At 43.8% G+C, this 26,356-nt stretch overlaps 1 protein-coding gene across 1 annotated transcript; it reads right to left on the reverse strand.

Moving 5' to 3' along the window:
* Positions 1 to 12,310: 12,310 nt before the first annotated feature.
* On the reverse strand, positions 12,311 to 25,308 carry GM2A (GM2 ganglioside activator). The gene is made up of 5 exons (XM_044231117.1): positions 24,975 to 25,308; positions 19,238 to 19,399; positions 14,335 to 14,514; positions 13,770 to 13,954; positions 12,311 to 12,648 (listed from the first exon to the last, which is right to left on the reverse strand). The coding sequence occupies exons 1-4, from the start codon at positions 25,074 to 25,076 to the stop codon at positions 13,799 to 13,801; spliced, it is 600 nt and encodes a 199-aa protein (XP_044087052.1). The 5' UTR covers positions 25,077 to 25,308; the 3' UTR covers positions 12,311 to 12,648; positions 13,770 to 13,798.
* Positions 25,309 to 26,356: the final 1,048 nt, after the last annotated feature.

Here is a 26,356-nt window from a genome sequence, read left to right on the forward strand (position 1 = left end):
TTGGTTTTGGATTTCTTTGGAGGTCTTTTGTACCTATGAACCAAAACCACATTCACCATTTGTACCATCAGCCTCATGTACTGGGAAGAGGGATGCCATTCGCCCATGATATCCCTGGAAACAGACCAAGCATGAATGTAAATGCAAAAGCAATTTTTTTTTCTAGAGAAAAAAAAAAAAACAATTTTTCCCTACATTTGCTTCCCTTAAAGCATAAGATTTAGAGAAGTATATGCTGGGGAAGTAAGATTTTCTATTTGAATATTCTTCTAAGTGGAAGAGTCACCGACAGAACAAAAACAGAACTTATCTGTAATTTTATCCAACCATTTGGTTCTGCCACTAATTTCCCAAGGGATCTTGGGCAAGTTACTCCCTCTCTCTGTCTCAGTTTTCCCATCTATGAAATGAGAGACTGGACAAATTGGTTGTTAAGGGTTCATCTAGATACAACATTCTGAAAGTGAAAAAAAGAATTTATCTTTCAACCACCTGTGTGAAAATCAAAGTGTTTGCCATCTAGCAAGCCATATTATTTCCCTGGAGATATGGGCCTACCAGAAATAAGGTAAGGAATATAAACATAATTCTTAGCAATCTGTTGTAGTGGTGACTTCCCTACCTAGAAGACATTACCTCCTTCTCTCTCTCTTTCTTTTTTCTCTCATATCTCAAGGCCACTTAGAACTATTTAGGCTGAAGAGGCTGTGCAATTTGTGCGAGAGAAGGATTTCATCATGTGCAAGGACTACTGACCTACTTAACAAAAATTATACCTAGTATTGGGAAGGGTTTTTGAAAAACAGACAGTCTTGTACTCTGCAGATGGGAGTATACATTATTATGGCTTTTCTGAGGGACAATTTTATAATACATAAGTTTTTAAATATGTGGCCCTCTGACCCACTAGTCCTGAGAATTTATCCTAAGAATATTTTGGGTTTGCAAAAATTTATGCAAAAGGAGAGCTGTGTTTTTTATAATATTAAAAAGTTGGAAGCAAACATCCAACATTAGGTTATGACTCATCCAAAATAAAATGGTGTGATGCTGCCACACATTAAAAAGATGCATCTATTGATAGGCAAATATGTTTGTCATTGATCAGTGGGAAAAGGCTTGTTTATTAAAAACATTATGTAAACCAAAACTAGACAAAGACATTATGAGAAAATAAAGCTACGGATCAAAATATTTCATGGACATACATGTAAAAATTGTAAGCAAAATTTTAGTAAACCAAATCCAACAATATATTAAAAGGGTAATGTGTCGTGGCAAAATGGGATTTATCCTAGCAATACAGGATTGGTTTAATATTTGAAATCAGTGTAATTCACCATTACTAACAAACTAAAAAAAGGAAATGATCATCTCAATAGACACAGAAAAGCATTTGGCAAATCTAACATCCATTCCTAATATAAAACTCCCAACAACTAGGAATGGAAGGGAATTTTCACAACCAGTAAAAAGCATCTATGAAAACCTACAGCTAATGTCATACTTGATGGAAAAAAAAGGAATGCTTTCCCTGCAAGAAACATCAGAAGCCCTTCAACACACTAGTGGATAAAGAAGATGTGGTCCATATATACAATGGAGTATGATGCCTCCATCAGAAAGGATGAATACCCAACTTTTGTATCAACTTGGGCAGGACTGGAGGAGATTATGCTGAGTGAAATAAGTCAAGCAGAGAGAGTCAATCATCATATGGTTTCACTTACTTGTGGAGCATAAGGAATAACATGGAGGACTTTGGGAGCTGGAGGGGAGATGTGAGTTGGGGGAAATCGGAGGGGAAGACGAATCATGAGAGACTGTGGATGCTGAGAAAAAAACTGAGGGTTTTTGAGGGGAGGCATACTGGGGAGTTGGGTGAGCCTGGTGGTGGGTATTAAGGAGGGCATGTATTTCATGGAGCATTGGGTGTGATGCATAAACAGTGAATCTTTGAACACTGAAAAAAAGTAAAATAAAATAAAATAAAAAGATCAGAAGCAAATCAGAGATATCTACTCTCACAGCTTCTATTTGATATTGTGTCAGATATCTAGACAATGAAATTAGGCAAGAGAAAGAAAGAAATGGCATCCAGATCAGAAAGGAAGAAGGAACCATCTTTATGAAGATGGCATGCTATACTCACTTCAGCAGCACATATACTAAAAATGAAGATGGCATGATACCAATGTAGAAAACCCAATGGAATCTACAAAAAAGCTACTACTAATTGGTTTACAAAGCTTCAGGACACAAGGTCAGTATACAAAATCCAATTGTGTTTTCCAATTGTGTCACTTCTCTTTTTTTTTAAGATTTTATTTATTGATTTGGCAGAGACTGAGAGAGAAAGAACACAGGCAGGGGAAGGAACAGAGGGAAAGGGAGAAGCAGGCATCCCACAGAGCAGGAGGAGCCTGATGCAAGACTTGATCCCAAGACCCTGAGATTACGAAATCACAACCCTAGCCAAAGGCAATCACTTAACCAACTGAGCCACCCAGGGGCTCGAGTAATATCACTTTCAACCTTCCCTTCTATAACATGATTGATGCTATGGAACACCAGGAATCCCAGTGGAGTTAGGAGAGTTCCCATCTTCAGTCATCATCCATTACGAATAGTCAAATGTCAAACAACAACCTCTTAGAAGAGATGAGAAGTAGCTATGAAAGAGGTGGGGTAGAGAGAAGCATCCTATCACTAGATAAGAAAGCTATAAGCCAATAACAAAATCTTTGCTCTTTTGAGACTCAGGCAACAAGTATGGAGAAAGGCTTTGGGGAATATAGGGAAGACTTCCTTTAGAATACAGGGCAATAAAAATTCAGGTTGACAGTGTGGTTTATGACCTTGGGGTAGGAGATGGTTATAGACCCTGTTGAGATTCTAATGGAAGTCATAGATCCTCCTTCATAAAATTCACATATATGTGCACATGCTAAGATCTATGTGCAATTTCAGGCACAATCACAAAGTCCATGACGCTAATAGACCCTGGGTTGCAAAAGAACCTCTGGGAAAAGGAATGTAAGAATCTCTGCGTCTCATAGCACTGAATAGTCTACAGATAGTGGATAGCCAACCTTGGCACTAGAGTTTGCATGCAAAGTAAAACAATGCAAAACAGATTAGGGAGGTAAGCCACCAGACAATGAACGTCCCGCATCATGTGACTGGCGCAACACATGCTATCTGATTGCAACCTACATTCAGATCTTTAGATCACTGATAGGACCCAAACTGGCCATTCCAACTGCAACAATGCAGGCTGAATTCTCCCCACTTCATTCTTGCCCCCACCCCCGACCAGGACCTTCAGAAATGTTTCCCATTGTAGTTCTCTGCTGGACAAATGTGATCAGTCTTAAAATGACAGAGCTGGACTTCGGATCTTCAGCAAGCCCCCTGAAAGAAGGAGCAATAAGAGAACTGGGATTGCTACAGAACTCAAGTCGATATTGCTAAAGCAACACAGGCTCTGCCTGGGTGGGTGGCGTGGTGGGCAGCAGAAGTCACCCACGTGAAATAGAGGCATCCAGAGTTGGTTCCAAGTGACCCAAGTGCAACCGTTTACAAGTCACAGTGCCCCGGCAATGAAACTGAAAGGCAAATTCCTAAGGACGCACAAGATTTGCTCTTGGCAAACAGTGTCCAGGCTGACTCAAACCTACACAGGAGAGCCTCAAGCAAGTCCCTGAGTTCAAAGATTAAAAAAAAAAAAAAAAAAATGGGTGAGGGGGCAGAACTTCTGCCTGGTATGCCAATACCACGTGAAAGTGAAATTGAAGTGATATGACTCTTGAAAGGGAAGATCTTCAGGAGGACTTTAACTTAAGAAGCTGGGCTTATAGGTCACGGAGGTAAGCTACCACACAAGAAAACTCAGGCACTGTGTGACGGGTACAATGTACACTCTGATTGCAATCAGCACTCTGAAGATCACCGATAGGACCCAAACTGATCAGTCTAGTCGCAACAACGGAGGATAAACTCTCTGTTGTCTGGGCTGCTTTGGCAAAAACTGGGACCCACTTGCAAGGCCCTGGGTGAGCTGGCCCCTCCCCACCTCTCCTGCTTCTTCCTGCACCAGCAGCACCTTTTCTTTCCAGTCCTAAGAGCCCTTGTCCGGTTCCCTAAACACACCATGTACCCGCTTGCTGCAGAACTTCCCCATACACTATTCCTCTCATTCCCTGATCCATTCCTCCTCATTTCTCAGATGTCAGCTGCCACGTCCTCAAGAAAACCCTCTCTGATTTCATGCACCAACCCAGAGTCTGTAGTCCCCAGACACTTCTGTCTTGTAACACACCACAGTTGTGGTATTTACTTGCATACATTTGTCTCCCTTGCTGGGCTGAAGTGGCATGAGAGCTAGCTCATACCCTCTTTGTACCTCAAAATGGAACCTTCAGCAATATATTTTTACAACTTTCTATTTTGAAAAAACTTAAAGGTGGCAAAAATAATACAGAGTTCCCAATACACCTTCCGCCTAGCTTTCACTAATGTTAACATCTTACAGAACCCTAATATAGTGATCAAAACCAAGTAATTGACATTGGTGAAATCCTGTTTCTGAGCCTTTTTCTAATCCAGCATTGAATTCAAGAGCCCACAGTTTATTCTCTCTGATCTTTGACCGTTCTTCAGTCTTTCCTTATTGTTCATGGCCCCACACTTTTGAAGAACACTGGGCGTTTATTTGGTAGTGTCTCTCAATTTGGGTTTGTCTCTTTTCTCCTCACTGAGGTTAACCCATTTCTTACAATACCACACAAGTCGCATTGTGTTTTATCAGTGCCTCATATTGGGAGGTGCCCAAGGTCAATGTCTTATTATTAGTGATGTTAACTTAGTGATTTACATTTGGTTAAGGGGGCGCCTGACAGTTTTCTCACCATAAAGTGAAGATTCTCCCCTTTGCAGTTGGTATCTTGTAAGAACCTTGAAACCATGAAAATCCCATTTTGTTTTGTTTTAGAGAGAGAGAGAGGGTGAGCACACGAGCTGGGATGGGGAGAGTGGAGAGAGATGGTGAGGGACACAATCTCAAGCAGTCTCCCCACTGAGTGTGAAGCCCAATGGGGGGCTAGATCTCAATGACCCTGAGATCATGACCTGAGCTGAAATCAAGGGTCCATGGCTTAACCTGACGCACCCACGTGCCCCATAAAATCCTGCTTTTGATCATACTTTGACCCAATAATTTTAGTGTTCATAGGTGTTCCTTGTTATTACAATGTTATTTGCCTAATGGTGATTTTTTTTCCTCTTCCCAATATTCCTTCTATATTTCACTGGGATTCTAACATGTATGGACTCATGGATTTTTCTGTATTTAGTGGATTAGAATACATTACTGTCATTATTTATTTTATTGCTCAAAATGTCCTAGATTTGGCCATTGAGAGCTCCTTCAAATTGGTTTCCATGTCCTTTAAGTATGCCCCCACGCTCTCATTATCCACACCATGTTTCGTTTTTCAATCCTAACATATGCTTATTTTCAAAATTTCTAACCCTTATTCCTGTGAAAAACAAATTAATTTGACTCCAATATTTGTGTGCAGATCCATTGGTCTTTAGCTTGATAGTATCCCATCAAAACACTGTAACTTCAGTTACTTATCTTTCTTACTCACCTTCGTCAATATGGTTGCATTCTTCATGTGAAATACGATATGGTTGTTATTGTTTGTATTCCATACTGAATTCCCCTCATCTCCGCGATGATTTTAATCCTGTTCTGGGTATGAGAAACATTATTATACATCTAAGAGTCACAGTTACATAGAAGTATCCCACCCCCTTTGTCCTCTATGCCTTGTTATCATTTCGCCCTCTTCCCCCAATACTCTTACCTACCCTCTGTAAATAACTACTCTCATCATTCCTGGCTCCTCTTTACAAATTAGCAAATGCATGTGTATTTATTTATACCCACCCCTTATTTCTTAGGTGAAAAGTAGCACATTACACTTCTCTCTTTGCCTTTGCACCTAACACTATAACCTGAAAATAACAATATATCAGTTCAAAGATCTTCCTCATTCTTTTTTAATTAATATATAATGTATTAATTGTTTCAGTCTCACACAATACACGGTGCTCACCACAACACATACCATCCCCGGTGTCCATCACCCAGACATCCTAACCCTCCCACCTGTTTCCACCCCCAACCCTCTGTCTCCTGAGATTGAGAGTCTTATGGTTTGTCTCCCTCTCTGGTTTCATCTTCTTTCATTTTTCCCTCCCTTTACCTATGACCCTCTTGTTTATCAAATTCCTCACATCAGTGAGATCATATGATAATTGTCTTTCTCTGATTGACTTGTTTCACTTAGGAAAATACCCTCTAGTTCCATCCATGTAGTTTCAAATGGCAAGATTTCATTTTTGATGGCTGCCTAATATTCCATTGTACACACGCATGCACATGCACACACACACACACATATACATACATATATATACCTACACACCACACCCTCTTCATCTATTCATCTGTCGTTGGACATCTGGGTTCTTTCAATAGTTTGGCTATTTTGGACATTGCTGCTATAAACATTGAGGTGGACATGCCCCTTTGAATTACTACATTTCTATCTTTGGAGAAAATACCCAGTAATGCAATTGCTGAGTCATAGGGTAGCTCTATTTTCAACTTTTTGAGGAATCTCCATACTGTTTTCCAGAGTAGATAGACCAGTTTACATTCCTACCAACAGTATAGGAGGGTTCCCCTTTCTCCACATCCTCACCAACATCTGTCATTTCCTGATTTGTTCATTTTAGCCATTCTGACTGGTGTGAGGTGCTATCTCATCATGGTTTGGATTTGGATTTCCCTGATGCTGAGTGATGTGGAGCACTTTTTCATGTGTCTTTCGGCCATCTGGATGTCTTCTCAGCCGAAATGTCTATTCATGTCTTCTACCCATTTCTTGATTGGATTATTTGTTCCTCGGGTGTTGAGTTTGTTAGGTTCTTTACAGATTTCAGATAGTAGCCCTTTACCGATATGTCATTTGCAAATATCTTCTCCCATTCTGTTGGTCATTTGCAAATATCTTCTCCCATTCTGTTGGTTTTCTTCTGGTTTTGTTGACTATTTCCTTTGCTGTGAAAAAGCTTATTATCTTGAAGTCCCAATAGTTCATTTCACCCTTGTTGCTTCCCGTGCCTTTGGCAAGGTGTCCAGGAAGAAGTTGCTGTGGCTGAGGTCAGAGAGGTTGCTGCCTCTGTTCTCCTCTAGGAGTCTGATGGATTCCTGTCTCACATTTAGGTCTTTTATCCCTTTTGAGTCTATTTTTTATATATGGTGAAAGGAAATGGTCCAGTTTCATTCTACTGCATGTGGCTGTTCAATTTTCCCAACACCATTTGTTTGTTTGTTTTAGAGATTTTATTTATATGAGAGAGAGCATGAGAAGGGAGAAGGTCAGAGGGAGATGCAAACTCCCCATGGAGCTGGGAGTCCAATGCAGGACTCGATCCTGGGACTACAGGACCATGACCTGAGCTAAAGGCAGTTGCTTAACCAACAGAGCCACCCAGGCACCCCCAACACCATTTGTTAAAGAGACTGGTTTCTTTCCCCCCCCCCATTGGATATTCTTTTCTGCTTTGTTGAAGATTATTTGACCATAGAATTGAGGGTCCATTTCTGGGCTCTCCATTCTGTTCCATTGATTTATGTGCCTGGTTTGGGGCTGGTACCATACTGTCTTGATGATGACAGCTTTGTAATAGATCTTGAAGTCCAGAAACGTGATGCCACCAACTTTGGTTTTCTTTTTGAACAATCCTGTAGCTATTCAGGGGGTCTTTTCTGGTTCCATACAAATTTTAAGATTACTTGTATCATTTCTGTGAAAAAAGTTGATGGTATTTTGATAGGGACTGCATTGAATGTGTAGATCGCTCTAGGTAGCATAGACATTTTCACAATATTTGTTCTTCCAATCCATGAGTGTGGAACTTTTTTCCATTTCTTTGTGTCTTCCTCAGTTTCTTTCATGAGTATTCTATAATTTTCTGAGTACAGATCCTTTGCCTCTTTGGTTAGGTTTATCTCTATGTATCTTATGGTTTTGGGTGCAATTGTAAATGGGATTGACTCCTTAATTTCTCCTTCTTCTGTCTCATTGTTGGTGTACAGAAATACAACTGATTTCTGTGCATTGATTTTATATCCTGACACTTTACTGAATTCCTATATGAGTTTTAGCAGTTTTGGAGTGGAGTCCTTTGGGTTTGCCACCCAAGGTGTCATATCATCTGCAAAGAGTGAGAGTTTGCTGATTCAGATGCCTTTTATTTCTTTTTGTTGTCTGACTGCTGAGGCTAGGACTTCTAGTAATATGTTGACTTGAGTGATAACAGTGGACATCCCTGCCGTGTTCCTGATCTTGGGGGAAAAGCTCTCAGTTTTTCTCCATTGAGAATGATATTCACTGTGGGTTTTTCAAAGATGGCTTTAATGATATTATGTACCCTCCATCCTACACTGTGACAAGTTTTAATCAAGAAAGTATGCTGTACTTTGTCAAATGCTTTTTCTGCATATGTTGAGAGGATCATATGGTTCTCCCCCGACCTTTTTTTTAGGATCATATGGTTCCTGACCTTTCTTTCATTAATGTAGTGTATCACATTGATTGATTTGCAGGTGCTGACCCAACATGGCAACCCAGGAATAAATCCCACTTGGTCATGGGGAATAATCCTTATACTGTACTGTTGGATCCTATTGGCTAGTATCTTTGTGAGACTATTTGCATCCATGTTCATCAGGGAAATTGGTCTGTAATTCTCCTTTTCGATGGGGTCTTTGGTTTTGGGATCAAGGTAATGCTGGCCTCATAGAGTTTGGAAGTTTTCCTTCCATTTCTATTTTTTTGAAACAGCTTCAGAAGAATAGGTATTAATTCTTCTTTCAACATTTGGTAACATTTCCCTGGGAAGCCATCGGCCCTGGGCTCTTGTTTGTTGGGAGATTTTTTGATGACTGCCTCAGTTTCCTGACTGGTTATGGGTCTGTTTAGGTTTTCTCTTTCTTCCTGTTTCAGCTTTGGTAGTTTATACATCTCTAGGAATCAATTCCATTTCTTCCAGATTGCCTAATTTGTTGGCATATAGTTGCTCATAATATGTTCTTATAATCGTTTGTATTTTTTCAGGGTAGGTTGTGTTCTCTCATCTTTCATTCATGATTTTATTTATTTGGGTCTTTTCTCTTTTCTTTTTTATAACTCTGGCCAGGGGTTTATCAGTCTTATTAATTCTCTCAAAGAACCAGCTCCTAGTTTTGTTGATCTGTTCTACTGTTCTTTTGGTTTGTATTTCATTGATTTCTGCTCTAATCTTTATGATTTCTCTTCTCCTGCTGAGTTTAGTCTTTATTTGCTGTTCTTTCTCCAGTTGCTTTAGGTATAAAGGTTAGGTTGTGTATGTGAGACTTTTCCTGTTTCTTGAGAAAGGTTTGTTTTATTGGTATATACTTCCCTCTTAGGACTGCCTTTGCTGCATCCCAAGGTTTTGAACGGTTGTGTATTCATTTCATTTGTTTCCATAGATTTTTAAAATTCTTCCTAAATTCCTGTTTGACTCATTCGTTGTTTAGTAGGATGCTCTTTAGCCTCCATGTATTTGACTTCTTTCGAAATTTCTTCTTGTGATTGATTTCCAGTTTCAAAACATTGTGGTCCAAAAATATGCAGGGAGTCATCCTAATCTTTTGGTACCAGTTGAGACCTGATTTGTGACCCAGGATGTGATCTACTCTGGAGACTGTTCCATGTCCACAGACAAGAATGTGTATTCTGTTGCTTGGGGACTGAATATTCTGAATATATCTGTGACATCCATCTGGGCCAGTGCGTCATTCAAAACCCTTATTTCCTTGTTGGATTTTGCTTAGATTATCTGTCCATTTCAGTGAGGGGGGTGTTAAAGTCCCCTACTATTATTGTGTTTTTTTTTTAAGATTTTATTTATTTATTTATTTGACAGAGAGAAATCACAAGTAGATGGAGAGGCAGGCAGAGAGAGAGAGAGGGAAGCAGGCTCCCCTCCAAGCAGAGAGCCCGATGCGGGACTTGATCCCAGGACCCTGAGATCATGACCCGAGCCGAAGGCAGCGGCTTAACCCACTGAGCCACCCAGGCACCCCTATTGTGTTATTTTTGATGTGTTTCTTTAATTTTGTTATTAATTGGCTTATATATTTGGGTGCTCCCATTTTATGGGCATAAATATTTACAGTTGTTAGAACTTCTTGTTGGATAGTCAGTTTAAGTATGATATAGTGTCCTTCCTCATCTCTTATTACTGTCTTTGGTTTAAAATCTAATTTGTCTGATATGGGGATTGCCACCCCTGCCTTCTTTTGATGTCCATTAGCATGGTAAATGGTTTCCACCACCACCCCGCCGCTTTAAATCTGGAGGTGTCTTTGGGTCTAAAATGAGTCTCACGCATATAGCTTATCGATGGGTCTTGCTTTTTTATCCAATATAATACCCTGTGTCTTTTGATTGGGGCATTTAGCCCCATTTACATTCAGGCTAACTATTGAAAGATAAGAATTTAGTGCCATTGTATTGCCTGTAAGGTGATTGTTAATATTGTTTCTGTTCCTTTCTGGTCTATGCTACCTTTGGGCTCTCTCTTTGCTTAGAGGACTCCTTCCAATATTTTTTGTAGGGCTGGTTTGGTGATTGCAAATTCTTTTAGTTTCTGTTTGCCCTGGAAGTTTTTTAATCCTCCTTCTATTTTCAGTGACATCCTAGCTGGATGAAGTATTCTGGTTGTATATTTTTCTGAATATATCATGCCAGTCCTTTCTGGCCTGTCAGGTCTCTGTGGATAGGTCTACTGCCAATCTAATGTTTCTACCATTGTAGGTTATAGACCTCTTGTCCCAAGCTGTTTTCAGGATTTTCTCTTTGTCTCTGAGATTTATAAGTTTTACTATTAGATGCCAGGATGTTGACTTATTTTTACTGATTTGGAAGGGATGGTTCTCTGAGCCTCTTCCTCATTCTTTTTTATAGCTAAAGTACTCAGTGTGCACATATACTGTGGTTCATTCAGTCACTTTCTGATAGACACTTACATTCCCAGTCTTTGCAATCACAATGCTGCAGTGAATAATCGCATGTGGGCATATTTTTTATTGTTGGAGGTTTATCTTTAGAGGATATCCCCAGTGGTAAAATGTTGGGTCAAAAAGTAAGTGTTTTTGAAGTTTGGTTAGGTAGTGACAAATTCCTGTCAAGAATTGTACCATTTTGCATTCCCACCAGCTGTGTAGGGATGCCTGTCTCCCTACAGCCTTGCCTAGTCATGTGGTTGTACTTCTATTGTTTACCAGTCTGAGAGGTGACATCCTCTCTAGTGTTTCAATTGATATTTCTCTAATCTTGGGTAAGTTTGTACATTTTTCAGGTTTAAGAGCCATTTTTACATTAGTGTGAGTATGTGTGAGAGAAAGAAAAGAGAGTTGTCTACTCATGTCTTTTCTCAATTTTTCTATCAGGTTTTTAGTCCCTTGAATGTTTCATTCTTTATACAGTAGAAATATTAATGGTTTGTTTATTATATGTGCTGTAAATGTTTTCCTCCAGTCTTTTGACTTTATGGTATTTCTTAAGAAGTGACTATTTTTTTTTTAAGGTGGTCAATTGTTTCAATATTTTACCACCTCTGGATTTTTCACCTATGTTTTCTTTTAGTATTTGTATGGTTTCATTTTCTGACATTTAGACCCTGGATCCATTTGGAGTTTATTCTGCATATGGTGTGACGTACAAATCTATTTTCAACTTTTTCCAAATGGCTTTCCAGTTGGCTCAGTATCATTCCTTAAAAAGTCTATTTTGCCTCTGATTTGACATTTCTCACCCCTTCCCCACTGAGACCCAGGGAAACATTGGACCCAAGAGCCTGTCATGACATGGGAAGATATACCAAGATAATGAGATTCCATTCATTCAAATATGAACTGAAAACAACTGTGAGAATGAGGACAAAAAATCAAAAGGTGAAAGGCTGGCATGGTCACAGAGCAATAGGAAAGTCAAAATGTAAACCAAGGACATTGGACGGTGATGAGGCTGAATAAAACAGGGATAACAAGCAACTCACAAGACAAAAACAGAAGAGATGGTCCCTGGAACCACCTCAGCTCTTCTGTGCCATCACAACAAACCCTTCCACCAGGAACAGCCCACCACTGACAAGCTCCTAAAATCCCAAGATGGACAAATATGCAGCCAAGACAAAGGAGGAGTTCTCAGCAAGTTAAAAAGCTTTATTGCCATTCCAGGCTTCAAATTAACCCAGAAGCTGGAGTCGATCCATAGGTCAGTAGGCTGCGTGAAGGATGGGATGATGGCCTCTTCATGGGATCCCCTCATGGGATCCACCCCTGTTCATGGGATCCTTGCTCCACAGAGCAGCTGCTGGTGTGTTCCAAATCTTCAGGGTTTTCCCCATTCACCCTGACAGCACTCTTAGGCTGGGGCAGGCGGCCTTGTGATTCTTGCAGCTCCCGTCCTGAGAGGCTGCCTCCCCATCCCCAAGCCCTGGAAGAGCCTGCTCCATGTGTCAGAGACTATGGATTTGACCCTAGGGAGGGAAAAACAGCACTGAAGGAGTTGTCTCCAGATCGAAAGGACAATGTGTATTCTTACATCAGAGGTCGCAAACTGGCCACACTGGGTCAGACTTCCCCACTGGCAAGTCTGTTTGGCCCTCTTGGCCTGCTCAGTGTTTTAAAAAATAACTAGTTGCCAATATGTAAAAACTCTAAGATTTCATATAAAAGTCTGGATTTCTGGCTTCTCCAAGGGGGAAAAAAAAATGGAGACTATTTGGTAGTACTGGGCCCACGATATTCTCATGCAGCACCAGCTGCCCCTAAGGGCTGAGTGCACCCTCTCTAACTCAACTCAGGCCCCATCAGCCCTGATAATAGTCCCAAGCTCGAGACTGGACACCAGCTGCCTTATAACAGTGGATATGAGCTGTACATAAAGGGGGTTAAAAGACGTGCCTGGAAGCAATATGGTCCTCGTGGTTATCCTCACTCATTTAGGTCTCGTGCTTGGCCCAGCAGGGAGCTGAGTTTGTAAACTCTCTTAAATACATGCAGCATTCTTAAATACCTCTCCCATTGAAGCCCTCCACCACGTGCCCTACCTCCCCAGGACACGCTATGCCCCGCTGTTCCTAATCTAGAAAAGAATACTGAATTAATCATAGCAGTTAATGGAGGAATAGGCTAAGCTGAACTACTTCAGTCCCTTCCTTATAAGCGGGCTGGAGTAAAACAAAGACCGTTCATACTCTCGTTCTGCTTTCAAGTCAGTGACCAAAAAAAAAATTTTTTTAAGAAAATCATGAAGATACTTCAGGAAACCAAGACTGGGTCAGTCTGAACTTGGGGTCACAAAATATATTAGTCCTATTGCTTAATTATTTAGAAAATGAGTTAAGCTCTTAGAGAGAAAATCATAGGTGTGAGAAGGAAGATGAAACGGCCGGCCTGGCAGGTCATGGGCTATCAAGAGCTGCCAAGCTCCTCCCCAGGTCAAAGCTGCCTGCCCAAGCCTAGAACGCAGGTGGCACAGAAGGACTTTCAGTGAGGGAAGTGGCATCATTGTAGAAAGGGGCTTGAAAGGGGATAGAGAGTCAGAATTTGACCTTGGCAAATGCAAGGCAGAAGAAGAGGGACAACTTCCTCATACCCTTTCATTCTTCTGTGGCTGGTGCCACTTTACTCGCCCTTCAGAGCAGAAAAGATCCTGAAACAGCCCAGACGTTTCCCACGGCTGCTGAGGAAGAGCCAGATGCGGTAGGACCCGGAGGTGATCAAGCCGGGCAGGTCCGTGTTGGGCAGGGTGAACTGAGTCTTGGGCATTGAGTAGGTGCCCTGCGGGAAAACCAATGGATCACAGGTCAGCGGGAGCCTACTGACGGGACTCTCCTGGAGCTCTCCTCTAAGACTGCAGCCATGAACTGCCTCTCCTCCCACTCTCCTGAGTGCCACGTGAGATTAGAGATGGCTGGAGCACTACACAGCATGGAAGGTTACAGCTCATGGGCACTGGAGGCCACACTGCAGCTCAAGTCACCCAGTTCACAAGTGGATAAACCAAGGCCCCCCAAACATAAGCAATTCAGGATAGATCACACCAATTTTCACCCACAAACATCCAGATCTGCAGGAGGAGAATGCGAGAACCCCTCTCTCCAAACCCCACATTTTTACTCCAGCCACAGAAATAATACTCTCCTTCCCTAAGTACTTACTGCTTTGAGGGGACAGTGGCAGGGAAGCCCATAGGTATGCAGGGGCTCTGGGCAGGGCTGTCCAGGGGGGATTAAAAAGTCTAATATTTGGCAGATGTCTTCAAAGATGCAACGAACATGGCTCATACATGGAACTTTGATCCAGAAATTGGCCACTTTCTTCTCTATAATTAATTCCACCTGGTGAGAAAGAGTTTGAAACAGTATGAATTCCAAGGCAAACATCCCACCCTCTCTACATCTCCAAAAGGTCAGCATTTTATTTTAATCACAGAATTTTTAATCGGATGGGATCTTGGAGATATTGTGATATAGCAGTGACAATATTGTGGCACATATCCCAATGGCACCTCTTCCAGCGCCCATGGCAGGTATTAATCATTGCTGTGATTTTTTTCACCCTTCAATGAACCTCAGTCTTAGAATTCTTTAGGTAGTCACTACCATCGGTGGCAATGGATTTGCAAGGCACTTGCCATCTAACCGCTAACTAGCTAACTAACTAGCACCGTTTCCTAGACTTCTCTTCTCTGCCCAATCTTGGCTTCAGAGCCCTTGTCTGTGTAGGACCTCAGCTACTGCCAGACAATTGGAGCAGAAACCTATTTTCTATCCTTGGATCAAATTTTCTCTATATAGCTACCAAACACAGTATTTATTTTTTTTAAACATTTTTAAAAATTTATTTACTTGAGAGTGAGAGCAAGAAGAGATCACAGAGAGAGAGAGAAGCAGTCTCCCTATGGAGCAGGGAGCCTGATGTGGGGCTCAATCCCAGGACTCTGGGATCATGACCTGAAGCCGAAGGCAGACACTTAACCAACTGAGCCACCCGGGCATCCCAAGGAAACAAAAGGAATTTATAGGGAGATCACTATGGGATTGATATAAAGGAAGACCTTCTTAACCATCATAGCTAGGTTACAAAAGACAGAACGACTCCCCAGGAAGTGGTGGGCTCCTTGGACTCAGCTGGAGAAGCCACCAGAGGAGCCCAACAGCCAGAGAGAAGCTGGACGAGAAGATCTACGATGTGCTTCACACCTCCATGCCGTCAGGATGCTATTCCCGTTCTAGAGGTTGCCGCTGACCTAGAAGTGGCCAGGATTTCAAGGCGAACGGTCCCAGCTGTGCCGGATGTGTGCCAGGCATTCACTGAGTGAGTTCTCTCTCTTGACCATGTCCTCAACCCCCCAAAACATATCAAGGGAAAATAGTAAGGAAAAGGCAGGAGGACGTTAGCTCACTTGAGCATCTGACCCCTTGTGAGTGTTATGGCAGGAAACCACAATTTTAAGACACTTTTCAGTTCTGACATCCTAGCAATTTCATATTTCCCAGCCTCCAGGCTCACTTGATTTAGGACTTTTCTGTTTAAGACAAACCCTGGAGGGCTCGGGCTGGCTCTGCAGGCTGTGGACTCAGTCTCCCAACTGCCCTAGACGTCATAATCCAGGCCCAGGAGGAAGGGAGATGTCAGTATACTCTGGATGCTAAGAGGACAAACTCAGATCGTCTCCTTCACTGACATCCTCCCGCTCTGCTGATGTACACAGTATCCCCCACGCCCCACTCACACACCACCCCTCCCAACCCTCCTCTCTGCTCTCCTGCCAAGCCTGTTCCAGCCCCTCTGCCAAGGAAGAACCACAGGGCCTGGGTTAGAAAGCAATTCCTGCCACTTTCCAGTATTTTGCCCTTGCCTGGAGCCACTTCTCTCAGTTTCCATTCCCTTACCTCAAAAGCAGGATATGTCTGCCTCTCTTACAAGATCCCATCGAGTAAGACAGTGCCCATAAAACACTTGGCACAATGTCTGAGAGCCAAACATTAACTCTTGCAGGATATCTGTCCTCCCTTCTCCCTCAGCCAATACTGTCTCCCCTCCCCTTGTTTCACCAATATCCCAAGGAAAATGGTTGAGTCAGTTATGCCCTAAGCAGAAAAGCCCAGATGAGGGGACCAGTGGGGGCCAAGTCCTGCCTGGTGTCCTCCCATGTGGGGCTGTATCTGCCAGGAGCCATGCCTCCCCCACCCAGGACAAGCACAGCATCAGCGGTACTCAGTGGCGGTGCATGGAATGGGGGGCAACAGGCACTTCTGAGGCAGCAGTCATGCCTATCATTTGGGGACCGCAAACCATGGCTCATTTCCCAGCCCTTGTTCTCAACCGACTTGCTCTCATGGCTCAGGAAAGCACTCAAGGCTGGATAAAAAGGTACCATAAATCTCTCTAGCCCAAGACTTCTGTTGCAGTTAGGTAGCTCGATCTAAATAAACTTCTGTCATGGAACCTGTCCCGACAACCAGACAGACAGAGGCACTGACAGGTAATCAAGACATGAACCCTGCACCTGCCAGGACCCATAAGCAAGTCCCTTCCCCATCAGGTCTCCACTCCTCCATCCTAACGATGGAATAATTGGATCTCACGATCTCGAAGACACTGACCCATTGTGACATCCTAAGAGTAAAAATCTCTTACACATTAAAATGATTTCTCTTGGCCTCTCCCACCTGGATAGGCACACAGAAGCTCTAGATAAAAACACACTGATAGGAAGTGAAGGGGAGTCATGTGATGCCCTGGGAAGGGGGCAGTTATAAAGGCCACAGGCCTCAGGCAGGGGCACTATAGGTACATGATTTTAGAGGGGAAAAAAGCCAAACCATCAGGCCTGAAAGCCATGTTTAAAAGCCCCACATAAGGGTATATGCCAAATAAAACAGCAATTTATGATTCTTGAGGGTCCCAGAGGCTGGAACTTGAGAGAGGGCCCACAAAAGGGAGTTATAAATTATTCCGGATCCTATGAAGCAAGTCAAGAGAGGAAAAGGGAGCTCCTGGCTCATGGAATTTGGGACACCCAGCTTCTCAACTTTGCCGCTGGGGTTAAGTCCATCCAGGTCCAAGATGAGACTCCGCATTAAAAAAAAATTCCACCTCAGCAAGGTCAGAGGAAGAGAGGACGTGTTGGTTCTCTAGCTAATGGGCCGTGGGTCTGGAACACTCACTCTCCTCTCTAGGCCTCAGTAACAAGAGGTGGAAGCCATTGATGCCTCCCAAGCTCATACGGGGCTGAAGTCCTGACACTCTTTCCAAAAGGGGGTCTCTGCTGAGCAAGAGAAAGTTCTGGAGCATTCTCCTCCAAACATATCAGGCACTAAGTCCACCTCCCTGCCTGAAAGAGTTGAGGAACAGGGAACAATACAACATTTAATAGCTAATATGCACATTACCTGAAAAGTAAAAGAACGAAACCAAAAATAACAGAGGAGAAATGTAGGGTGAAGGGAACCTGAGCACGGTTTTTAAAAAGTGCAATGGCCCAAATATTTGACAGGTAATTAAGGAATAGGAAAGAGGGTGGTGGTGTCCATCTTAATGGTCTTTGAAGAAGCCAAGAAAAGCAGGCTGGGGGCAGAAGGAGATTGTGAGTTTTTTCCTTCCAAGTCAGATGCACAGTGTCACAGAAATGCCAGCATTTTGCCTAATGATGGCATGAGAGCATCTGCCAGAGTTCTGCACCCCAGACCCAGCAGGAGCATGGAAATGGCATTTGTGTGACCCTGCTAGATTATCAGCTGAAGTTCAGCTAAAAAAAAAAAAAAAAAGCAATGATCTCGCCTGGAAAAGACTTAGAAGGAGGTACCAAGGAAGGCAGGGCCCTAGAGCGGTCCACACACAGCTGGGGCTTCTGTCTGGGTCCCGGGGTGGCAGGAAAAGACACTAATTGAACAATTAACAAGCGTTAACATTTTCTGAGCAGGTCTTGTGGACCAGGCCCTATGCAAAGTACTCTCCACATTATTAATCCAGCAATTGTCCACAAGCAGCCTACGAGGTAGAGGCTGTGATTCGGGCAGGTTGAAGGGTAGTTACAGGGATAGATTCCAAATCAAAAACCTTTCAAAGAATCAGAATAAAACTGGGGCCAGAGTAGAGCTGCAACAGGACAAGCAGAAGGGCATATAAGAATATGCTAGAAAGGCAGCAATTCAAAGTAGTGAGAAGGATGACAGTGTATGGTGTTAAATAGATAATGAAAAGCCTTTATTGTTCTGAAAAAGTATGGAAATAGCCACCCCCAACAGAGGAAACAGACATGATCAAACTGGTCAATCTCAAAGGAAACACAAAGGGCAACAAAATTAATGAAAAGACATCAAACCTCCCCAGGGATGACATAAAATAGTGGAAAATGTTATTAGAAAATGCTCAGAATCAACAGATGTGTGGAAAAAGGCAAATCTGTTGGAGAGCATACATGGATTCAAAAATCTGGAGGCACCAGAAAGACCTAAAAAGTCTGTGTCTAGGTAATCAGAGAAGGACAAAAAGATACATTACAAGGATAATTTCAGCAAAGGTATTTCTAACAGCCAAAAAAATAAAACCAAACAGACAAAAAACTACCACAGAAACGAACTATATGTCTGATAACAGATTCGTTAAGTGCACCAGGACAGACCTACAATCTCACTGCCTCTCTGGAAATCAATAAAGTCTTTAAAGAATATGTGTCTTATATGTGATTGATTCGGGGACAGTTCCAAAGCCTCGCCTACCAAATGTTAAAAGTGTTTACCCCTATCACTAGGTAGTGAGATTTCAGGTGATATATTTCTCCCCACCTTTTGGCAATTTGTGATTTCCAAAGTGACTCGATGTCACTTACGAAGTTATGTGTCTGTTTTATAATTAACAACAGCACCACAACAACATTGCCCGACTGGGGCTGTTAGACAGTCTACGCATCTATGCATCCTTTGTTGCTCTGAGAAATCGGGATTGCACAATTACCCACAAGTCCCTGAACATACATCCTTCAGGGTCCCTGCCATATGGCCCCCCGCACCTTCCCTCCAGCACCTCCCCAACCATGCCCATGCCCAGGCTCACCTTCTGAGGACTGCTGAGGGGGACACGGACCTGGAGCTCGGCGCTGATAGTCACATTCCCAGGATAGGCAATGGGGTCAGGTTCCAGAGTCATGCTTTTGAGCAGCACAGGGTCCTTCCTTTCATGGCAGTTCTCCCAGAAAAAGCTAATTACCTGGGGTGGCTAAGGAAAAATCAGGCAGAAAGAAAAGAAGCATTGTCAAAAGGAACCTTCGCAGGTCAGAAGCATCAGCAGAACAGGCTACTGAGGGTGTGACACTGGGCGAGGTACCTCCCCACCCTGAGCTTTACCTGAAAGTCTGTACCTAGAAGCACAGGATAACACCTGTGGTCCCCATTCCCTGGGTAGTACTATACTAAAAGATTCCAAAAACATAATCTCCCAAAAGTGTGCTGTAAACTATAAAGCACAATATACCAGACCTTGAGCTTCAAAACAGGTGACACCACATCTACCCTTGGTAGGTACCTTCTCTGATCTCCCATTCCCGAACCCCCACCCCCTCCAGCCAGTCCTGGTACCTCCTTAGAGAGAAGCTCCCGGAGGATTCACCTTTGCAGCCTCATGCCCAGGACCTTATTCATGTCATACCCCATGCCCAATCCAGGGCCAGGAATAATAGGAAACTTTACACAATGGGAAACTCCACCCTCAAGGAGTATGCAATCAGCCCAGGAAGGTAAAAGGACATATGCAGAGAGACCCCCAGTGGGGTGCTTGTTGATGAACCCTAGTGAACAAGCTTCCCCAGTCCTAACTAGTGCTTCCTGCCCCCCATCCCATTGCCCATGCCCTGCCCCATCTGAATCACCTTCCTGGCCTCTGCTCAGCCACTTCCTCCTCTTCCTCCATATCCCACAGAGGTCTTAGAATTCCACCATCTTGTTTGGCTACACAAGACTGCTGACTCCCCACTCCCACAGAACCCTGCTTACTTGTCCATGATCTTTAACACTTCCAATATCAGGCAGACTCTGCCCACCCACTCACCCCTTTCCCACCCCCCCTGAAGGCCATCTAAGAGACACTTCAGGCACTCCCACCATGCACATCCCATCTTAGAAGGAAACCCAGCCACCCCACACCCCTGAGCTCACCCCATCGTCAACACAGCCAACCGAGCTGAAAGGAAACACCTAACCCAAGCTAGGCTGACAGATTCTCGCTGCCTCTGGGACATGGAGGTTGAGACAAAAGTCACTTACAGGACTTTGCGCTGTTATTGGGTGATAACCTTTGGCATGAGGCCAGAATACCTAGACCTGTGACTCATGACCAAGCCAAAGTTTGGGAAGAGGCAAGAACTAAGGGCTCTGCTGGTCTCTGGGGGAGAGAACGGAGGTGTCCCCTCCCCACCCTCACCCCTGTCTAACCAGGCAGTACGGGGTAGCAGTGGAAGGCATGACTCTGGAGGTTGATATAGGGTACATCAGAGCTTTAGTCAACAAGCGTGGCTCAGCCACCATATCACGTGATTCCGTGAGCCCGGTTCCCCTTTGGCACCTCAATTTCCACATCTTTGAAGTGAAGGCTTTATACTTTCCTCTTAGGGCAATTGTGAGGATGAGCACAAGCATGGGAGCTTCATGCTCTTAACACGGTGCCAGGCCCAAAGCTGGGCTGGCTCATAGAATGAAAGCCAGGATGTGGCCCAGCCTCCACTTCCTGCCATTACTTCCGTGAGATTCCTTGGATACCTGGTGTAAACTTCCCTTTATCTGAGCTTCTTGGAATGGGTTTCTGTCCCTTGGAATGAAATTTCATGACATGAGTAAGAAAAACAGGACAGGGTCTGATTCAGGCCTGCATGCCCCACAGCCCCTCACACAGGGCAGGTACCAATAAAGATTTCCTTCAGTATTCATCCCACAAATACTTAAGGAGCAATGATCATGGGCCCTGGGCTAAGTCTGTATTAATAGTGGTAAACAATTAGAAATATTCTTGCCCTGGGGCGCCTGGGTGGCTCAGTCGTTAAGCATCTGCCTTCCGCCTGGGTCTTGATCCCAGGGTTCTAGGATTGAGCCCCGCCTGCATCAGGCTCCTTGCTCAGTGGGGAGCCTGCCTCTCCTTCTCCCATTCCCCCTGCTTGTGTTCCCTCTCTCACTATTTCTCCCTCCCTCCCTCTCTCTCTCTCTGTCAAATAAATAAATAAATAAATCTTTTAAAAAAAAAAAGAAAGAAAGAAAGAAAGAAATGTTCTTGCCCTGCCTCAAGGAGCTTAGAGTCTAATGCCAATAAATACTACCCACCATGATTTCTGAGAGCCAGAAAAGAAAGGCACAGAGGTCATGGTGAGAGTAACAAAGGGCTTACTTAAATACTTAAATAAGGCGGTAAAGAAATGATACTTAAGTCGGACTCCTGCAGGATGAGGAGTCAGCCATGTAAGTACAGAGAGAAAGAATGTTCTCTCCGGACAGAGACAACATGGGCAAAGGCCCTGTGGTAGGAATTTTAGCTGGTCTGGGCACTACAGGAAGGCTATAGGGCTAGGTGTAGCAGAAGAATGACATGGATGAGGCTAGAGGGATAGTAAGGTCATTTAATGTATGACCTCGTAGGTCATAACTGGGACCCTGGACTTACTATATTGCAATGGAACCCCTGTGCAAGAGAGTACCACGCTTTGGTTTATGGTTGAGAATGGATTGGAGAGGGACAAGTGGATTGTCCAATCCAATGGATTGGAACGGGGAGACCAGTTTGGGGGCCGCTGTCAAATGAAAGAATGCCTGGACTTAAGAGTTGGGCTGAAGTGTTGGTAAGGAGGACTAGCCATTTTCTGGGGCTGCTTTCACAGATTCTAAGGCAACCTGCTTCACAGCAAGGACTCCTTCCAGGCTGGGGCAGGTATCCAGAGTGTCTTGCTAAAGAAAAAAAAATTCCCTCCCTTCCCCCAAGCTCCCTGTCCTTCAGGTCCTGGGGGAGGCATAACAACACAGTTTCTCAGTGCCTGACTAGAGGTTTCTGTGGCAGTGATTTCTGCAGCTGGGTCCAGCCTCATCTGGAAACAGAGGCAGGAAGGATTAGCAATGCTCACTACGAGCCAGACCCAGCACAGGAGTTCCTCTTATCTGTGCAGGATACGTCCCAAGATCCCCAGTGGATGACTGAAAACACAGACGACATTGAACCCCATATAACCCTATATAGTCTATGTTTTTTTCTATGCATGTTTTTTATACATCCTTATGATCAAGTTTAATTTATAAAATGGGTACCGTAAGAGATTAACAACCATAACTAATATGAAACAGAACCATCATAATCATAACAAAAGTTAAGTGAATGTGGTCTCTCTCTTTCTCAAAATATCTTACTATACTATACTCAGTGCTTTTTCCTGTTGATGATGTGAGATGAGAAAGTGCCTGTCTGATGAGATGAGGGGAGGGGAATGATACAGACATTGTGATATAATATTAGGCTACTATTAAACTTCTGATGATGTCAGAGAGGATCATCTGCTCCCAGACTGCGCATCCAGGCCACAGAGAGCAAAACCACAGGTAAGGGGGAGACCACTGTATTTACCATTCCCAGGAGAGGCCAATACGTGGGAAGAGGGAACATAGGGCAGAGGAGAAAGGCACAGGTCTGGAGGCAAAAATACAGGTAGACATCACAGACCTCCGTGCCAATCACCCCTCAGCTAAGACCATGGGTAAGTTACCCTCTTGAGGTTTGGTTTCCACATCTGTTAAATGGGCACAATTATATCTTCTCACAGAGATACTGAGAAAAAGAGAAATCTGTACAGAAAATACAGGTCATCACTCCTTAAGACTGTTAAACCATGAAAACACAAGACTGAGAAGCTGTCACAGACCACAGTAGCCTGGCAAGATGTGATAAGAAATATACTGTGGAGCCCTGGACTGGATCCTGGAACAGAAAGAGGACATTCATGGGAAAACTGGTAAAATCCAAATAAAGTCTGGAGTCCAGTTCATGGTGATGAACCAATGTTAGTTGGTCAGTTCAGACAAATGCACAATGGTAATAGAAGATGTTAACATTAGGGGAAATGGGATGAGGAGTTTATGAGAACCCACACTCTCTCTGCACTTTTCTATAAATCTAAAATCATTCCCCCAGAGATGCCTGGGTGGTGTGGTCAGTCAAGCATCTGCCTTCAGCTCAGGTCATGATCTCAGCGTCCTGGGATCGAGCCCAGCATCAGGCTTCTTGCTCAACCGGGAGCCGGCATCTCCCTCTGCCTGTCACTCCCCCTGCTTGTGCTCTCTCTCTTGTTCTCTCTCTGACGGATAAATAAATAAAACCTTAAAAAAAAAAAAAGCATTCCCCCACAAAAGTTTATTAGGAATAAAAGCACACAGCTCAACACGTTGCACAGAGTATGTGCACAATAAATGACAGTCATTATACAGTGTCACTGAATCTATTAAGCACCTACTGTATGCCTAGCACAGGATTAGACATTCTCGCCCCCGTCTAATGCTGGCCACAGTCCAGTGACACGACACTGGTTAATGCCAGAAAAGGAAATAAAACTCAGGTTTCCAAATACTTAAATGCTCACGATCACCCCACTACCTTTATCTGGCCCATGGTCTCAGGCATAGGGCTCTGAATCACCATGAGCCCAGAGAAAACAAAGTGCCTCTTGCTGCACAATGAATGGTGTGCGGGCCCGTATCCTATAGGGGCCTGAGTGAGGTGGGTGAACTCGATGATATCTCAGGGCCTCCCCAAAACAGCTGATCTATCTAAAGCCCTCTGGTCTGGGATGGCAACCATGGCCAAGACATATAAGGGAATGGGGATGTAGGGCAAGTTGGAGCTCCAGCCAGACTCCGCCTTATAGCGGTCAGCCCTGGAACCAAGAGAAACATTCTCAGCCTACACCTGGGGTCAAACTGGGAATCCTCTGGGCAAATAAGGCCAACAGGTCCTTATGCCTTCATTCAACAGGAAAAATAAAATGGGACCCCTTGCCCCTGGGGCAGGATGAGGCCAAGCCTACTGGCTTGTATCACTTTATTTGCCTAAGATTTTAGAGCCTTTCTATCCACAAAAGCATTTCCTTTCACTCATACCCATCTGAGAAAGGCAGGTTGGTATCATCATGCCCATCTGTGTCTTGCCCACAGCTATGCAGCAAAGAGGCAATGGAACTAGGCTGCTCCAGATCCCAGAATGACAGAACTTCCCTTTTCCAAGGGTCTGGAGCATGGAGTGAGTGAAAAGTGGAGGAAGCTGGAGACTCTTTGTGGCCTGTAACTAGAAGCAGTGGGTCACAGGGTTGGATCTCGAGAACGGGGAGAACAAGCCTCTCGAACCCACCCACCCATCAGGACAAGCTGAGACACAGAGCAGTACAGAGGGGAAGGGATGGGTGCCAGGTTCTTTTTATGGGTGGTGGAAGGGAGGGGGCAGGTAAACAAGGCTGAGCTCTGGGCCTGGGAGCAGTTCCTTAGCCTTGCAGTTCTGCCAAATTTCACTCAAATGTTCAGGAAGAAGAGGACAAGAGAGGAGAGACCTGAGGGAGATTAACCCATCCCAAATGTCTGGAGCAGTCCACCTTCACTGCCCAGATGAGCTAACCGAACCTCGGAGAGAGAAAAGGACCCACTCACAGTCCCACAGTTAGTGACTTTAGGAGTCTCTACAAAAGAGAAGGAATTCTAGAAACCGGAGTAGTCACCCCCATAATCCCACCCCAACTGGGCCGGCAAGCTGGAAGCAGCCACCAGAGGAAACGGGGGCTCACCGGGTTCACCGGGGCGTGGGCGGGGACGTGTGCGTGGGCCGCAGGGCCGGCGAGAAGCAGGCCCAAGGCCATCAGAAGAGGAGCCTGCATCTTCAGCATCATCGCAGTGGGTCTGCGCCAGTCTACTAGGTCTGTGGCAGTAGCGTCTCCTTTAAATGCTGGCCTTCCCTGATTATGCAAAGCTGGTCACTGCTATGCAAAACAGCGCGGCCAAGTCCAGGTTTGCTCCGCCCTATGGGGGAATGGGAGATTTCAAGGCCTGGTGCTGCACGGACCTCTCATGACTCCAGCCGGGCTGAGTCTCCGCCTTCAGCCCCTCCCTCTGGGCGTGGGCGTCAAGCCCCTCCTTCTGACTGGCGACCGCGGAGCCGGCTGATGAAGGAGGCGGGGCCTAGGGCGGGGCCAGAGCACGTGGGGCGGGGAGAAGCTGCTCCTCCTAAACCCACACAGGCAGTGACCATCCCTGCCTGAAAAGCATTTTTGTTTTCAAACCCAGATACATTCCTTGACTGAATGTCACCCTCCCTGTCCCTGTTAACGCTCTCCTGTATCGTGTTACGAATCACTGTGTCTTTTTAATGATTATAATCATAATTGTAATAACCGATAGTAGGTGCTTTAATGCATGCTAAGCACTGTTAACCACCGATGAGGGAATTTTTTTTTTTCCCCATGTTACCACTGAGGAAAACACACACGGTGAGGTTAGCTTTGCCAAGGTAACAACCTAAAAAATGATAGATCAAGTGTTCTGCTTGTATAGCCCACAGCCAAGATTTTAAGTTATAATGCTTTGTAGTTGAGTTTTGCTTTTTAAAAAAGCAATAGGGATATTATTCCTGCCAAATCACCACTAAGTTGTAAACTCTACAAGGAGTGGCGCTATGACTTTTGGTCCCTAACGTGACTTAGGACCTGACACATAATGAGCAATCAATCTTGGGTGAATAAATGAATGCATGAATACAATTTAAAACTTACCCAATCGTCTCTTTATATATAATTTTTTAAATTTTGGAATTAATTTTAGATTTACAGAAAACTTGCAAAACTAACAGAATTCTACCAATTTCCCCACTGTTCGCATTAAGATATCAGGGTATTTTTATCACTTGATGTAATGAGCACTGGGTATTATACGAAACCGATGAATCACTAAACTCTACTACATGTTAACTAATTGACTTTTTAAAAATCTTATTAAAATATAAAAGCATTGCATTTTTTATTTTTTAAACATTTTTAACTTAAATTCAATTGATCAATATAATGTATTATTGGTTTCAGAGGTATAAGCCTATGATTCATCAGTCTTATATAATACCCGGTGCCCATTACATCCCATCCCCTTCTTAAAGTCTATCACCCAGCTACCCCATCCT

Source organism: Neovison vison, chromosome 1 (assembly GCF_020171115.1).
Source record: "Neovison vison isolate M4711 chromosome 1, ASM_NN_V1, whole genome shotgun sequence".
Lineage (NCBI taxonomy): Eukaryota > Metazoa > Chordata > Mammalia > Carnivora > Mustelidae > Neogale > Neogale vison.